Raw genomic sequence first — 18,016 nt, forward strand, 5'->3', positions numbered from 1 at the left:
TCAGGGGGTGGGCAGGCTCGTGGCAGCCCGGTGCCAGCTCCGCAGGTACTCGCTGTAATTTTTGGAGAGCAGCATGTAGAGGAAGGGGTTGAGGCAGCTGTTGCTGTAGGCCAGGCAGGTCACGAGGAGGTTGATGGAGATGATGGTGGTGCCACCCCCATCCCACTGCTTGTACCGAGAGATGCTGAAGAGCTGCCGCAGCCAGAAGGGCAGGAAGCGAGCCATGGAAGCGAGCATGATGCTGAAGATCATACATGGCACCTTCTGCTTTGGGACATCAGCTGGTTTCCTCGGTGCTGTGAACAAGAGTCCGCTGGGACCTCCAGTAGGTCCTAGGACCTTGGTGTACAAGCAGCAGATGACGATGCCCGGGGCGAGGATGTAGGTGTTGAAGAGGACGGTGAGATACACCTCGTAGGTCCCCATCCGGCACATGCACTTGGTCACCCCGTCGCGGTGGCTGCTGCACAGGTTGACGAGGATCACAGTGGGGAGGGCGAGGAGGAAGGCCACCAGCCACACCAGGCAGGTGGCTCCCCTCCAGTGGTCCTTCAACCTGCCCAGGCTGTCCAGAGGCCTGGTGACAGCCAGGTAGCACTCGGTGCTCACGATGGTGAGGATGAAGATGCTGGCATGCATGGTGAGGAGGTCGAGGCTGAAGAGGATCCTGCAGTCTCCAAAGTACCCGTCCCGCATGAAGTACCTGCAGACCACGAAGGGGATGGTGGGTAAGTACAGGAGATCGGCCAGGGCCGAGGTGACGATGTACACGTACGTGGGGCTGGTGCACTTCCTGGAGACGGTGGTGACCACCAGCACGTAGGTGTTTCTCACCACCCCAACCATGCACATGGTGGCCATGACACAGCCGAGGAAGGAGGTGATGAGAGGTCTCTGACACTTTCGGAAGAGGCGTTGGGCTGGGTGGTGGCATTTTCAAGGTGGCAGTGCACTGAGATGCACATGCTCGGCTTAGAATCATAGAATCATTTAGGTTGGAAAAGCCCTTTAAGATCATCCAGTCCAACCATTAACCTAACACTGCCAAGTTCAACACTAAACCAATTCAGGGCAGAGTCATAATTTCATGTTTCCTGCCTTGGGGGCTGGATTTATAATGAAAGTAAAAACTAGGAATCACTAAGGTTGGAAAGGACCTCTAAGATCATCAGTCCAACCATCAACCCAACACCACCATGCCCGCTAAACCATGTCCCAAAGTGCCACGTCTGCCCGTTTTTTGAACACCTCCAGGGATGGTGACTCCACCACCTCTCTGGGCAGCCTGTTCCAATGCTTGACTACCCTCTCCGTGAAGAAATTTTTCCTAATATCCAAGGTAAACCTCCCCTGATGCAGCTTGAGGCCATTTCCTCTCGTCCTATTGATAACTGCTTGGGAGAAGAGACCAAGACCCACCTCACTACACCCTCCTGGTCAGGCTTCACCCTCCGTCGCCGAGAGCCGCCCCGGGGAGCTCTTCTGGAGGAAACCCCGAGCTGCAGAAGCGGGAGCTGCCGGCCGAGCCATCCCGGCGGTGGGCCGGCAGCGGGACAGGGCAGCAGCAGCAGCTCTGCGCTCCGACGAGCACCGCTCTCCTCGGCACTGCCTGGAAAAGCCATTTGCCGTCCTTAGACGTAGCGCGGCGGGAGGACCAGCCTCAGTGCAGGTGGGATTTGTCCCTCTGCCCTCGCCGCAGGGATGCCAGGACGCCCCAGCTGCCCACCAGCCCTTCCCGCTGCCCCTGGGCACCCACCCCGCTCCTCCCATAACGTCCATTGCTGCAGATGGATCATTTTCTACGAGATTTGGTTTTAATTACTGTTCTTTTTCATTTTTCCCCATCTCCCGGGTCTCTCCAGGTCTGCGGTGCTGGTTCGGCCTGGGGCCGGGAGGCTTCTCGGGAGCAGGATGTGGTCCAGCCCTCGCCCTCCCCGGGGGGCTCAGCTCCCCGTAACCAGGTATCAAAGGAGAAATGAATATCATCAAAAATTCACAGTGGTGTCTTGGCCCCAAAGCTGCTCTGTCCCCGGGCAGGGCAGCGGGGGGACAAGGGTTGCTGGATTTTAGGGAGTTTTTGGGATGGGAGCTGCTCCCTACTGATCCAGTGCTGGGAAGGAGGCAGCTCGGGGGTCCCAGGGGGGCGAGGTGTCCATGGACCAGCTCGGGTCCTTATGAGCAATATGGGGGGGACAGAAAGCTCCTGGCTTCACCCATGCCTCTGAATTAGCAACGCTGGTGACGGGGAAGTAAACCCGCCCCGGTGCGCGGGCAGTGAGGGCACAGAGAGCCCCCGGCTCCGTCCTAAAGCCGCTCTGCACCCCAAAACCACAAGGTAACGCCTCTAAAAGGCAGCAGGGCCCTTGCGGGGGATCACCCCGGGGTCCGGCTCTCAGCCCACAAGCGCTGCGGGCTCAGCCACCACGGTGGGGCCGCACACCTGCACCCATGGGGGACCTGCCCCCCCCGTGGCAGAGCACCCCTATAGGGGACCTTCCCCCCCCATGGCAGGGCACCCCATGGGGACCTGCCTGCCCCAGCAGAGCACCCCTATAGGGGACCTGCCTCCCCCCCCCCATGGTAGGGCACCCTGATAACTGATCTGCCCCCGCCGTGGCAGAGCACCCCTATAGGGGACCTGCCCCCCCCATGGCAGAGCACCCCCATAGGGGACCTGCTGCCCCCCCCCCCCCCCCATGGCAGGGCACCCCATGGGGACCTGCCTGCCCCAGCAGAGCACCCCTATAGGGGACCTGCCTCCCCCCCCCGTGGTAGGGCACCCCGATAGCTGATCTGCCCCCTCCCATGGCAGAGCACCCCTATAGGGGAGCTCCCCCCCCATGGTAGAGCACCTCTGTAGGGGACCTGGCCCCCCTCCCATGGCAGAACAGCTCATAGGCCCCCCCCCCCCCAGCAAAGCACCCCCATAGGAGACCTCCCCCCCCGTGGTAGGGCACCCCGATAGCGGATCTGCCCCCCTCCCATGGCAGAACACCCCATAGGCCCCCCCCCCTCCAGCAGAGCCCCTCCATAGGGGACCAGCACCCCCATAAGCCCCCCCCCTCCGGCAGAGCCTCCCCATAGGGGACCAGCACCCCCATAGGCCCCCCCCTCCGGCAGAGCACCCCTATAGGGGACCAGCACCCCCATAGGGGACCTCGCCCCCCGGCAGAGCCCCCCCATAGGGGACCAGCACCCCCATAGGGCCCCCCCCCGGCAGAGCCCCCCCATAGGGGACCAGCACCCCCATAGGGCTCCCCCCTCCGGCAGAGCCCCCCCATAGGGGACCTCGCCCCCCGGCAGAGCCCCCCCATAGGGGACCAGCACCCCCATAGGGCCCCCCCCCGGCAGAGCCCCCCCATAGGGGACCAGCACCCCCATAGGGCTCCCCCCTCCGGCAGGGCCCCCCCATAGGGGACCTCGCCCCCCGGCAGAGCCCCCCCATAGGGGACCAGCACCCCCATAGGGCCCCCCCCCGGCAGAGCCCCCCCATAGGGGACCAGCACCCCCATAGGGCTCCCCCCTCCGGCAGGGCCCCCCCATAGGGGACCTCGCCCCCCGGCAGAGCCCCCCCATAGGGGACCAGCACCCCCATAGGGGACCTCGCCCCCCGGCAGAGCCCCCCCATAGGGTACCAGCACCCCCATAGGGCTCCCCCCCCACCCCGAGGAAGCACGTGCAGCCCCTCGCCCCGCCCCTTCCCCTCAGGCCCCGCCCCCTCCTCCCCGCCCGCCCACAAGGGGGCGGGGCGGGCCCGCCCGGAGGACCGCCCCCCCGCCTCTATGGTCGGTTTGCCCAGAGGGGCCGCGCGGGCCGCCCCTCTGTCCCGCGCCGCGCCCCGCTCCCGCCGCTCCTCTCTATGGTGCGGGGCGGGGCGGTCACGTGGCGCGGGCAGGCCGGAAGGAGCCGGGCAGCGGCGGCTCAATGGAGCGGGGCCGGAGGGGCGGCGCGGGGGCGGACGGGCCCGGTGAGTGCCGGCCGCGGGGCCCTCCCCGCCGGCCTGGGGCGGTTCTGCGCCTCCCGGGCTGGGCGGGGGGAGAAGGGCGGCAGCCGGGCGGTGCGGGAGGGGCTCGCTCCGGTTCGCCGGGGTTTCCCCGCCTCGTCCCCTGGGCCTCGCCCGCCCCCGCGGCGGGGTTCGGTCGCTGCTCCCGGCCGGGGTCCTGCCCCGCGGGGCCCCCCCTCAGGGCCGGGTCCGTCCCCCCCTCAGGGCCGGGGTCCCGCTCCCTTCTCCTGCTCCCCGTGGCCGGCCCCGGTGAGGCCCTCGCCTCCCTCCCGGCCCTGGGGTCCCGCTGAAGTCCCCTGTGTCCCCCCTAATAGGGAGGTGAAGGGGGGGGGCACCCAGGTGCGGTTTCCCAGCTCTGCTCTCCCGGGGCTCTCTCGCCGGCTCGTTTCAGGTACCCCGGGCTGGGTGTTTGTGCTCGGGAAGAAACATAGCGCCGGCTCCGGAGCTGGAGGGCGGATGTAAGCTTGTTCTTCGCTTCTGACCCCCGTCTTGTTGTGGAAACACTTGGTGCCGTTGGGACATCTTGACATTTCAGGCATCTGCTGTGGGAGCCGCTGCAGAAAAGAAACCCAAAACACAGCTGTCCTTGGAGCTGAGGGATCTCTGTGAGAGATACTCCTCCTCCTCCTCTTCTTCCTCCCTCTCTCTATTGATTCGAGTGCTAGCTCAGCTTGGTGGGAGAGAGCAAGTGCTGGAAGCGCTAACGTGCGCGGCGTTTATATAACGGAGACGTCTGATGGGTGTTTCTGCCTCTGGAGCTGCGCTCGTTCCCCCAAACAGCTGGAGGAAGGCCGAGTTTTCACGCAAAGTATTCCGAGACCAAAGAGTTGTAGCTAACTCCAGCGTGCACGTGAAGAGAGGAGCGTGAGCTCACCCAGGCAGCGCTCCTGCATGTCAGTTTGGGATGGGCAAAATGTGGGTCGGCTTAAAAAGTCGCCATCGTCTCGCCGATCCGCTGGCTTTGTAGCTGCGCTCGCTGAAGCCCTGCGCGGCTGTCGGGTGGATAACGGCAGCTTGCGCCTGTGAGTCTGGCCCAGGAGGTTTTTCTTTCCATCTCACCTTTGCTTTATGACCTGAAGCGTTGCCTTAGAATGTCTTCTAATACCTTATCTTAAAGTCTTATTGAAAAATACCAGAAACGTAGCTTTCCTATGAATAGGTTTAGTTGTCGATGTTTCTATTCAGCTTCCTTACTGCTCGTCGAGCAAGGTTCAGCTTCTTACATAAAGTGTTGCGGTTCGGTCACTGGTTTGAGACCTCTGATGCGTTTTAAAAAAGAAAAGGTAATGTTGCTGCTGTGCACTTTCATTTCCATTGTCGAGATGTAATGCTGAGGGACTACAGCTTGGTTATCTGTGTGCTTTTCACAGCGTCTCTTCTTGTGTTTCTTTTCCAGCTTACCAACTGCTATGCAGAACAGCAGACTCTTCTTGCTGTATTTCAGGCAGTGATCCTAAAAGCAGTAGCTAATTGCCTTGGTGGCTGAAAGGCATGGGCAGCGTTAGTACTAAGACCTACGAGCAGATCCCCGCTTCTTTATCTTGCTCTGTGGTGGTTGGTTCCTCTTTCTTACAATTTCTGCTGTCTCAGTTGACGTCCTTGGAGCTGTTGCGGGTATTCAGCAGTAGGAGTGGAGGAGAAGGCAGACGTCCCTGGTCAGGTGGATAGACCGGACTTTGCATGCTCAGTTACAAAGTGGCCGCCTCCTGCTTCCAGACAGGATGGCGTAAGAGCTTTTTAGTTCCAGCAACCTGTTTGGAAGGTGAGGGGGAATGTTTGAGACCCATCACTCTGCAGACCCAGATCTCGAGCAAGTTCTGGTATGTGCCTGTAAAGGTACCGTGCTGTAGGAACATGCAGCACAAACTATATGGTGGGACCCGTTTTCTTCAGGACTAGCAGAGTTGCAGGGACAGCTTTTAATTAAAAAACTCTGGGATTTACAGCTTTAGTCTGAGCTTTTCATTTCTAGGATGAATGCCGTGCAAAAATTCCACTGCCTTACATCAGGCCTTTCGATATTGTAAACATCTTAATAGATTTCATGTGCTGGGTGTCTGCATGGTGTGACTAGATATTAATAAACAATCGTCTTGACAGGAGTTTGTGCCTGGAATACCAAGACTCAGGAAAGGACTCAGACCCACTTCCTGAAGAAGATCTTTAGAGACATTGAGCCTGCTTGGTAGTGCTGCATTTTGGTAACGGGCCTTCTTCCATCTCTTCTTCTTTCCTTCCTAGGATGTTTTCCTGTCGGTCTGGCTGCAGGCATCCTTCTTTGGCAGCTGTGTAAGTCAGGGCACGAGTAACAGTTCCTGGAAGGGCGGTTGGGGCAGGCTTTACTGATGATAAGGTACATTCTGGTTTCCAGCAGGGCGCTGGCAGACTGTTCCTGGGCTTGTATTTCAGAAGCTGCCTCGGAAGTCCAAATTCCTGGGTAGACCAATGCTTTGTCTGCCTGAGAATGCAGAGGGTGTTACTGCCGCCGGCGAGCTGTGATCACTGGCAGTGTGGCTTATGCTTTGAAATTGGACACAAATCGCTAAAAAGTCCTGTGGCAAAAATAGGTGGAGCGAGCATGCAACTCCGGCGCAGCTGGAGAGAGGCAGGAAGCGTATCTCGGGGGCCAGGAGCTGATTAACAAGCTGGAGTAACACAAATCCGAGTGCGAGAGATGTGGAGCCCTTGAGGTGTTTTTGAGTGCCTGCTGGAAGAAGCTCCCATTCATTAATTTGGAATGGGTGTCTTAGTTTTATTTATTTCTTTTTAAAGTCATTGTGAGTGGTTTGCTGTGTCATAGCGCCGGCAGCTCGGCGCAGCGATGGGTGTCGGGGCTTGCCGCTGGCTGCATTCTTTACGGGACAGTCAGAACTGTGCCGCTAATTCATCTCATCAGAAGCTAGGGGTTTGGTGGTTTTTTTTTTTGCACATAGATTTGGTCGGGAGATATTTTAAGTCTCCGTTTAAATTATTGAATTCGGACATCTTCTTAACTACCTAAAGGAGAGGCACTAATCGTCTCAGGAGTCTGTGCGTGCACTGAAATAATAATGTTGTGTATTGCGTGCCTTGGTCGACGGGTGGGCTTTTCAAGCTGCTACATGTAACTTCAATTACTCTCAGTGGGATCTATCCCTGATGGGGTAAGGTGCCTTTTTTTTTTTTAAACACAGTGAGCAGTGGAAGGTGTGAAACATGCAGCTGGCTCGGGACACTAGCTATCTTCTGGTAGGAGCTGCCCAGGAGATAAGGTTATCAGTGTACTGACGTGGTAGTTCCTTTGTTTGAAATTGAGCTAAATAATGTGCTGATCAGCATTAGTCTGATGAGAAGTGAAGTAGTTCTGTTTTAAGCAGGTTACTGGGATGGGGAAATCTGGGAAATGAGGGAATGCTAGGCAGGGAGAACAGGAAAAAGAGAAAAAGGCCACTTAGCAGTGTCCTGGTGGCTTGAATAAGTTATACTTGCCAAAGCACTGAGACGTGAGGTAATAAGGAATGTTTTACTGAGCTGGGATAATCTTGCTCTCAGCAGCCTTCGTGTTGCTTTTATAGAATTTAAAGTTTATTTTGGAACATCTCAGGAGTGATGTTTTTCCTCTGGGTCAGCGCTTAAGAGCTTGTGGTGGTTTAAAATTTGTAACAATCCTTGAGAAAGCTTAATTCCTGAGGCCTAGAAATCATATTTCTGCTGAATGACACCTTTCTCCTAATTACCAGCGCTGCTGTGGTTCCTTCCCCGTGTTCATGAGGGGAACTATTGGTGTCTGATTAAGTGGAAAAAGCACTGGGCTTTGGGGAAGGATTTCAACACAGGGCAGCTGCTACCCTGAGTCATGATGCCATCTCGTAGTGTTTCTGATCCAGGTCAGGGGAAATCTAAATTAAGCGTGGCTTCCTTGCTGGCTTTGGGGGAGCCCGACTCTTGCTGATGCCGATGGTGCCCGTCTGTTCACAGGGTGACTTTTGGAGGCTGTCATCGTCACTCGTAACGAGAAGCCAAGTTGATGAGCTGAAAGAAATCTGGGAGCATACGTAGGTGTCAGGGTGACCTGAAACGTTTTCAATTGGCTTCTGAGGACAAGTGCTGTATTGCTCACACCCGGTCTGCTTGCCTCTGTAAGGAGGCCAAGCTACTGCTTGCATTATTTAGATAAACGTTTGGACAAGATCTGTAGAGGCATCATATGGTATTACTCTGTAGTATAAGGTGATCAGGATTTGTACTAGCTGGAATCTTTGGGGAATATAAGGGTGGAAAATGGCCTCAAGTAATATACTTTGTCTAAAGCACTTCTCACACGAGGCTCCTGTACTGCTTTGTCAATACCGACGTGCTCTTACCAAGCTGTGGGCACCGTTATTGCTGTTTCTCGATTGGAGAAAGGAAGACAGCGGTTGGCTTTTTGCAGCCTTTGCAAAACCAGAGTTAGGAACCGGTTTACGGTTCTACTTCCAAATACCATCCTGAAGACATGATGCATTTTTATATGGGGGGGGGGGGGGGGGGAAGCCTCTCCTGCAGATCATTTTTCCTTGAAGGAAGCAGAAGGAGCGCTTACCCACATACCCGTGGCAAGTACAAAATGTTGGATGAACGTGTTACGGTGGGATAGCAGAGTGGAACAGGCAGCAATGTTGACAGCTGCCCGCAGCAGAGCAGCAATGCTGCCTGGAAGACTTTCCTCCTCGCCCTGCTCTCGCCGTAGTGTGCTGTAATGCAATTTGAGGAAGATGACAGCAGCAGCATAATGGGGAGGCAGGAAAAGAAGCTTTGTCTCCCTTGCAGGAAACCAGCAGCGTAGGGCGTTTCATACCTCCCCTGCTGCTAGGATTTCCAGCTACAGATGAACAAGACTGGCAAGACCCATTAGCAGTAACTTGGCTAGCATAAATAGTTCATGTCCTCTCTATATATTGTTAAACCGGAATCCTATTGTAGTGGAGCAGGCTTCATTGTGTATAAACTGGGAGGTGCCCTTGGATCAGCCGCGACTAGCGCAGACCAGCTTGCAATGGCTGGAACGCACCTCTGACTTGAGCCCAGTGTCTGAAGAGTGCTCCTCAGCTTAATGTTTTTGTTGTTTGTTTAGCAGTTTGTGGCTGTTTTTACTGACCCTCCGTCCCAGATGGTTAAATAATCTGTTTGATGTTGTACTGTTGCAACACCCAGGAAAAGAATTTATGTTCTGTTATGTGAAGGCTTAAACAGTGTTGGACACTTGACTGTGATGACTAAGGGATAGGCACGCAAATTTGCAGCCTGAAAACAGTCGTGTCCTTAGCAAATGGTCTGGCTGCAGCCTGTGTAACCTCATAGCTGTGGCCTGTAGTGATTTTCTTAGTCTTGCATATGTGAAATGTTTGTTTCCCTTGGAGTGAAATTGTTAGGTACCTTGCAGTCTCCTAAATCTGCATGCTGGTGGACCTGGAGAATTAATGAGGAGCGCGTCTTTCCTTGCTTTTTAGCTGGCCAGCTGCTAACTCATTCATTTATGAACTTTAATAGTCTCAGAAGAGAATAATGCCGGATGTGGAGCATCTCTAAATCTGGCCACAATCTGATTTCACTGTTTTCGGTTCTGATGTAGTGGTGCGCTTAACTCAAATACAAACCCTTTGCTTTTCTGCTATTTTACCGCATTCTGCTTAAACCCTGCAATGGCCACTGCCACGTGGCACGGATGCAGTCAGACTGGACAACTGTCGTGAGCCTGGAAGGCTGCCCTTGGTTTCTGCTGCTGAGAGCCTGCTTGCTGGGCTGGAATCAGTTGGCCGCAAGGCGAACGGGTGGCTGCAAACGAAACGAAACCCGGTTTTACAAGAGCGGTCGCTGGCTGGCTGGAAGATCTTGTAACAACCGGTCACCTGCAGTGCTTGAGCAGTAAGGACGTAGTTACCGTTCTTCAGATGGGTTGGTGGCAGTCCTTCTTGTGCAGCAGTTGTTGGGTGCAGTAGGCAACTTCCTTCCTCTTTCCAGCAGGAATCAGTGCAGAGCTTGGACTTGCTGTTTGAGTATTGCATGTGCCTTAGGTTTCTATCGGTATTTTACTCTCAGTACTTAAGGCGGTTTAAGACTTGTTTCACTGCGGAGTGAACTTTGCTTGTTGGCTCAGTATGGCTCTAAGCTGGCTCCTGTACGTATTTAAGCCCTTGAAGTGAATGTGTAAAAGCATCTTTCAAAAGCAGTGCCTCATCTTGGACTAGGAGCGCGTATAGTTTGAGTGCTAGTTAGGTATCGGCTGTGCTTGCATAGTGTCAACTGTTAGGTTGCAGTTTAAGATCTTCCACCTTCTTGCAGTTTATTTTAGCGCCTTAGTTCTGTTCTCCTGCTTATGCCATGGTGGATGTGTGAGGAGAGAAGGCATCTGATCTGAATCCTACAAAAAAGTTTTCCAGGGCATTTCTTTTCAAAGCTGTGACAAATGCTGGTGGAGCTCAGTGTGAAAGGAGGCGACAAGCTGTGGTGTAGGAACGTGACCATATTAAGCAGGTATTGCAGTGAAATGCTTCTTAACATCAAGCCACAGCTTCTTGCCACTGCTGGCCACTGACCTTTGAAATGATGGCAAGTGCAGATGCTTAACATGGCTCAAAAAAAGGATACGGCTGTAATAACCAGAATATGTGACCTGTGAAGTCATTCTTTTAGGAAGTCCCTAATTCTGGGATGTTTGACACCTAGAATGGTTGGTGGCAAGCTTTTAAGTCGATGCTTCTACAAGTGCAGTGCAGATTGACACAGAAACCTTCCTTTTTGCTAAGGTGGGCTGTTGCAGTAAGTCAGGTTTTTCTCCCTTCTCTGCCACCTCAAGGTCAAGTCTTAGCTTTTATATTGTCAGCAGCTTTGTAAAATGAGGTGAGGCGTGCTTTGCAAACTGCAGCCATCCTTGAAAGCAAAGTTTCTTGTGATAGGTTCAGGTCACATTTAAAGTAAAATAAAAAAATATCCCCTTCCTTTCCACGTTTGCTCCTGCTGGTTCATTATGCTTCTTTTCTGCAACACAACTTCTCAAGTGCAGCTTAAATGGTTGTTTCCAGAGTTGGTCTGCTGGGCAGCAGCTTGGCATCTAGGATGCCATTGCAACCTATCAATCCTTCATGGTCTTAAAGTCCTCTGGTTGTTACCGCAACTTAAAACTGACTCTTTGTGCTTTCCAGCCCTGTTGACTTTGGTCTAGTTAGTCCCTTGCTGCTGCTGTAATACCAGTTCGCTGGTTGCGTGCAGCCTGTCTCTCTTCTTCTTGCACCTGGTGCCCCCTGCAAACAGGGCTGCAAGCGGAGCAGGCTGCTGGTTGCTCATCTACGTGAATGTCAGTGCCGGAGCCTGTTAGGGTTACTCTAACCAGCAGCCTTAAACTCCTTTATTTCTCCGTTTCCTCTCCAGTGAAAAATGGTGCTAAGATGGTAACCTGAAGGCTCCTGAAGACGTGCATCCAACTTGTTAAATAACTACTTAAAAAGTTGCTCTTCGTTTTCTTTGTTCTGTTCTACCTTTTAAAGGTGACATTCAGGATCCCTTAAAAAAGGAAAGAAAAAAGGAGGAAAAAATACGAAGGATTTGGAGAGAATATGCTGTGTCCTTTCTCCTGGAGAGCTCTATGAAGTACAAGTAACAGAGGAGCACTCTCATGTATATCCTGGGGCACATAGGGCATTTCTCTTGTTCTGTGTGGCCACCGGGTTGACGGGGAAGAGAAGGCATTGCAATTAATGTTACGTAGAGCCCTGGCAGGTATGTGCAGCACCTGGCAGTCTGTGGAGTCCAGCTCTTTCGGACACCAGTGGGTTTAATAACGGTGCTGCTCGGAGAAAGGGATACACGTGACTTCGGGGCGAGAAAACTGGAAGTAAAACTCGCTCTGGCAAAGCTGTGAATCACATGATTTCACATGCTTTTCCGTTCATCCCCACCCTTATACCACAAAATCAGAACAAAACAATTCTTTAAAATGATGGTTTGGGAGATAGGCCGTGAGCCCAAGGAGGTTGGTTTCATGTGTATGTGCTGCCATAGCGAAGTGCTGAGCTGCTAGTGTCTGAATTGTTGCTTGAGCATGAGATGCCAAGCTGGCACCTATGTTTGTGATGTGGGAGGGAGGTTTTGGATTTTGGGGATTATACCGTGTGATCTTGCACATGCCAGATGTCTTGCACATGCAGGCAGAGTAGTACCCTTTACAGGAGCTAACTGCAGAGACGCCTCTTCCTCCCTCAAAGCCTTGAATTTTCACTTTGCTCTTAAAATGAGCTGCTCAAGACAATGGCATTAGCTCTCCTTTCTAACCAGACTTTGTAAATTTAACTTTTTTTTCAGGCCTCAATTTGATAGGGGACACAAATGACTGATCTAAAACTCCCCAACTCTTGTGCAGAGCGTGTTTTTTTGCATACATCAAAATTACCAGTCTCATGCTGGTCAGAGAGATGTGATGATACGGAGCCCTGGTGTTTAGCAGAAGGACCCACAGGGGTCATGGGACACTGAAATGTCCAGCAGTTGACCTTGATGCCCGTCATCAGGGAATAGCTTGAAGGCATCAGAAGCTTTTGGTTGAGCCAAATTAGTAGTTGCTCATTTTTGGAAAACAAATGCATCTGTCTCAAAAGAGAAGTGCTGTGAGAAGAGCTCACAGAGCAGAAATTGGTTTTGCTAGGAAAAATGGTATCATTATAGGTGGCCAGCTGTTAGATGAATAAGATAAAACTGGACAGATTTCTTTCCTCTTGTACTTTGTGTTAATAGAGGCAATAAAAATGGAGATTGGGTATTTCAAAAAACTATGATGAAGTGATACTGTCACCTTAATGGAATGCTGAATTGCAAGTGAGGTTGATTAGATGTGATGTCTTGTGATGTACATACAGTCAAGATGCATCCTGTAAGTCCTAAGCTGACTTGTAAAATGGGGAAAATATAGTTAGGGATTTGAACCCAAGTAATCCCTGAAAATCTGCTCTCTTAATTGCTCCTGACTAACCAATTTTCATAAGACTGGAGCAATGACGCATAGATGTGGCTCGTACCCTGTTAATCCACAGCCTCTCTTTTCAAAGTATCTTCTGATGTGATCTTGGTAACACTGAGAACTGACTGCAAAAATGCACAGCAGAGCTCTGCCCGAAGCTACCACTCATGGTCCTTGTTCTAGCCACAAGCAGGACTTTAGTAAGGCCGGACAGCCCCGCGTTAGCGAGCTCGTAGTTTGCTTTTTGTTGACGTGGTGAGCACTGAGCACTCTGCAGTTACCAGGAGAGCTCCCATCAATGGTAAGCCTTGGTGGAAAGGGCATCGCTTGGTTCGGTGCGTGTTTCACAGTGCGGCTTTTCTTGGGTAGGAGAGGGTGAGGAATAGGGAACTTTTTGTAAGATGACTGGAGGTTGTGATTGCTGCCAGAGAAGCTTGAAGACTCCCTGTCCATCTTAGTAATGTTCCAGCCTGGAACACTGCTTCTGAAGCTGGTTATGGTGCTGGTGTGGCTGCAGAAATAGTTGACGCTCTTCTGAGGTACTTTCTGAACAATGCATGCGTTGGCCATCTTGTATGTATGGGGAGGTAAATGTTCAGTTTTGATTTACTTGCCACAAAACACTTCTGGTGTTGCATTGTCTTATGTTTTGGTGTGACAAAATCGATTTTCTGGCTTTCTGCAGTAGAACTCTGTTACTTGGCTCTTAATGGAGGAAAAAATTATTCGCTTCAGCTTCTGTACCTTTATTTTTCTCAGATCTCAGGAATCCTGTCTTCTTAGAGAGCATACATTTCTGCCTAAAATCATTTGGTAAACCGAGCCAGCTGCTAATGTCTTGTGAAACACCTAGGGAGCGTTTTAAAACTTAAAGCCAATTCTGTTATTAAGTGACCTTCTGGTATGTTGTTCCTCTTCAGCAAACGCTATGGGTCCAAAAATTGGTGGCAGAGCTACGTGGATGCAGTTGTCATACATCTACCCCTGTTCTTTGTTCCTAAGAGGAGCTTTTGTGTGATATCTGTAGCTGGTTCTGCTGCTTTCTTAGCAAACGGAGCTGCTGTTGGAAACCAGGTGGTCTTGCCTGCGAGACACTGCCCACACACTCCTATCTTCAGGAGGCCAGGGGTAAGGCTTTTGGGCTGGGGCCGATGCTTTTGTTTTCGCATGGTTTCCCACTTTTGCCCGAGCTGTAGGCAGGCCTCCGTGCAAAGCCGCTGCTCAGCAGAAGCCCTGCTGCAGGTCCACGTCTTAACCTCTGGCTTTATTCCTTTGCAAGATGCGATGCGGTGGCCTCGCACGTAGCAGACAGGAGTTGTTCGTGCGCAGCGGTTCTTGTCGGGCTTATGATCGTGGGATTTCTAATGTTCGGTTGGGATGATGCTGCTCAACGCGATCAACTGCTGTTAAACTCTCCCTGCTTTTGCTAAGTGACTGTTACAAGGAGCAGCCCTCAGCAAATTGTGAACCCTTTGAAATGTTTCGATGAAATGCTTGACAGTTAAGTCGGGCGGGTTTATTTACCTTCTGTTGTGCTTTTTTTTTTTTTTTAAAGGGCTGAATTTTTAGCTTTTTATTTTGCTGGTTGTCACAAGCCATGCATTATTTAAGTAGCTTCTCTTTGTTTTAGCAGCTTGAAACGAGCCAGAAATTCACCTTGCTCGCAGGCTACCAGCAGACACGTTTGCTGCCCGCAGGCAGAAAGTAGGAGTTGATGCTCTTCTGTCAACATAGGTGAGCAACAGTGGTGTTGCTGTATGGGGGAGAGGCTAAAACACACAATGATTTGATGTTGCTGACATCTCTTTCAAGCTGCTCTTTTTTTTTTCTCTCCCTTCCCCGTTCGGTTGGGATTTCAATTCCTACCTCCCCAGCAGTGCTTTCTGTCTAGTCCTGTTGCCTTGAGCTAGAGCCAGAAAAGAGCACTTTGAGGCTAGTCCCATCTTGGGTATGTGGGAGTTCAAGGTTTCAAATGCTGTAAGTGGGAGGGAAAAAAATACATTACACAGTGTCTAGGAGGCAGGTCTCCCCTCAACTGTCGCTTTAAATTCCAGCACCGTCTGAAGATGCTCATTGCAGCACAAATGCAAGGTGGCGGGATCAGATCTGAGTTCTGCTCCACTTACTGCAGTCCAGAAACGCCTACATACACCAGGAGTTTAAATATATGCACAGTACCGACGCTTGCTATTTTTAGGTTAGGCTAAAAATATGTATCGTGGTGTTTGCAGGAATTTTGAATGGGTTTTGGAAATCCTTGTGTAAGTATTCTGTGTGCACCTGAGAGCTGCTTCACCTCTTAGCAACTGATCCGTCACCTCATAGTAGTGGTTGGGACCAGTGGTTTTGTAGATTATATTTTTGCATGTACGAGAAGCTTGTTTGGAAAGTACATGCGACCTCAACTGTCAGTCAGAGCTAGTCAGTTCAGAGAACGGTTAAGCGCAAGTCCCTGGTGGTCTCTGATTTTTTTCCAGGAGCTGTTCTGTTAATGGGTTCTTCTCTTCTCAAGTTGCTGTAGGAAAAACCTTAACGGGGAGGATTTTCTTGCCTGTGCAGCGAAACAACTTGGATGTGCAGAGTCATGAATACATGGAGTAATGTGGAAAATGGAGGGGAGATTTGGTGGAACCACATCTTCAGCGTGGCGGTCTTTGCTGCGCTGTCAGCGGGTGGCTTTGAAGTCATGATGAGAGTTTTGTGTCACCCGGGTACTGTACAGGGATTCAAGTCCCAAATCCAGTTTGCTGTGCTGTAGTGCAGGTGGGAGTTTTTAAGAAAAAGGTAAAAAAAAAAAAAAAAAAAAGGCTTGCAAAGTGTATATCTGCCTGCTGCCAGGTCTTTTTCTTTTAAAATGGTTCTAGTATCCTGTCCTTGACTGTACTGCAAAGAAGCTGATGGTCATGTTAAAGCTTGGTTATAGGTAGCCTTATTCTTTACCTATAAATAGGCACTGAAATCACCGAGGTGGTGTGGGATAGCTTCTTTCCATCTGTCTTGCTTGCTTTTTATTATGTTGTTTATGTAGGGCAAGACCCTAGGGTGGCTTTGATCTTGTTACTTCACGTTCTTGGTGGCCTAGTGCTATAAACATGAATAAACTTCTTATTCGTGCCACTAGATGGAACTGGCCCATGCTTATAGATATTTGTTTAAACTTGAGCTCTGTATTGAGTATTGACAAAATGAATTGCTAGTTCTCAGTGGAAGCTTGGCTTTTACCCTCAAAGCAGTGCTTTATTAAGCTGCTTGGGTTTTTATGCAGTCTGTTTTGAAATAGAAAAGTGGTACATTGCCAGTTCTTTCCAGGCTTTTTTTTTTTTTTTTTTTGTTGCCTTGTCTGTGTATTACAGTTAATGCTATTTATTATATTCCTGCCTTTAAACCACCATGAGTCTTTTGGTGATGTGTGCGCATCTCTCTCTTGTATAGGGGGGTAGGCAGTCTGTGATCCCCAATTTCATTTCAGATTATTTCCTGTACCTCTTTCTTGATGCTCAAGGTTGAAGTGTGCAAGTTCATCTCTACGGGAACCAGAGTTGCCTATAGAGAATACGATCTTAATGTTAGTCTTATGGTTTATCCCTTCTTCTTGGATGTGAACAGCTATGGTTTAGCCAGCGTTGGACAAAGGACCGTTTGAGCTATTTGGGAGAAGATTTTTCGGTGATTGTGCAGAGCATTTGTGGTGTTGACCCACCCACGTGTGCACGCATACCCAACTCTGCTAACGTACTGCGTGCCCCGTAGGCGAGAAATATCCAAGCCACTGAGCTTTGCTCAGAGCAAACCCGAGCAGACACCTGTCTAGCCTCTGTCCGCACCGCGTGATGCTGCGAGGGCTGATTTGCGGCTTTCACGAACGTCCTTGTTCCTCCCCAGCCAGTCTTGGAGTGATCCTTCGCCGGTTTTGCCTGCCAAGAGGTTCCTTTGTTTGTTGAGCGTGAGCCTGCGTGAAGGCAGCTGAGACGAGGCGGGTGCTAGCTATGCAGGGGCTGTTGGTTGTTTCAAGGAGTGCTCTGTAGGACCAACCTGCTGCGAAGCAGAAGTGGTTGGCATGGGTACGCGAGCTGAAGAGGCCTGGGTGCCGCTCCTGGCTTTGCTGTTAGCCTGCTCGGTGGCCTTGGCCACACTGCTCCTTTCCATGCTTCCATGTCCCCATCTTCTGAATAGCAAGAAGTGTACTGATCTTGTTTTGTAAGGTACTGAGAGGGCTGAGGGTGGAAAAATGCTGTGCAGGGCTAGGTGGTAGCTATCTCTGAGTACCAGGGAAAATACAACTGTAATAATGTGGATGTGACCTTTTTAAAAGGACAGGGTTTTCACCAAGTATGCTTATAGTGATCCTGCTGCCGCTCCAGCACCTGTCTGCAATGATGAGAACAGCGCTTTCGTGCCATTCTGGCAAATAAAGTAAGATTTATTTCTCCTTGCTTATAAGGCAGAAGCCAAAGAACCTAGTGGAAACACTCCCAAAATCTTGGTTTTGAAGCGTTTTCAAAGCATCAGTATGCCCATGATACTCTTGGAGCTGCTTGCTGGAAATAGGGTGTGCTACTGAGGTTTCAGGGCTCAGATATAGGGGTAGTTGCATATTTGTATTAATGCTGGTTAGAAGAGGCCTTTGCAGTTCCCTAGCCCAGTGTCCCACTCAAACTTGGACCGTCACCAGTGCTGGGACCAGGTGAGCGTGGCTGTTTGTGGCCAAGCCTTTAGGGTGGAATTTCCCTCTGGAGAAGGCTGCTTCAGGCACTGAGTCGTGCTGCTGGCACCCTTTGTGTGTGTTAACCAAGCGTCCTGCCCCACAAACGGGAAAATGCTGCTGCTGTGCTCACTTACCCCGCTGCCTGCGCTGCGAGGCTTCGGACCGTGTCTGTGCAGGCTGTTCTGCAGGAGGAGGATGCGTTCCTGCCCAAAGCTGGTTGACTCTCAGCGCTGCTGGGCAGCATGCACTTTCTCTGAAGCGTGGCTCGGGTTTGGGATTTTTTAAAGTGCTGCATTATACTTTTTAATTTTTACTATTTTTTCTGCTATTAAAACATTTT

The 18,016-nt window shown here is 51.4% G+C and overlaps 1 protein-coding gene across 1 annotated transcript; it reads right to left on the reverse strand.

Moving 5' to 3' along the window:
* LOC104034098 (urotensin-2 receptor-like) lies at positions 1-16,493 on the reverse strand. The gene is made up of 2 exons (XM_075718894.1): positions 16,455-16,493; positions 1-900 (listed from the first exon to the last, which is right to left on the reverse strand). Exons 1-2 carry the CDS (start codon positions 16,491-16,493, stop codon positions 1-3), a joined length of 939 nt encoding a protein of 312 aa, XP_075575009.1.
* Between the last annotated feature and the right edge of the window lie 1,523 nt (positions 16,494-18,016).

Source organism: Pelecanus crispus, chromosome 11 (genome assembly GCF_030463565.1).
Source record: "Pelecanus crispus isolate bPelCri1 chromosome 11, bPelCri1.pri, whole genome shotgun sequence".
Taxonomy (NCBI): domain Eukaryota; kingdom Metazoa; phylum Chordata; class Aves; order Pelecaniformes; family Pelecanidae; genus Pelecanus; species Pelecanus crispus.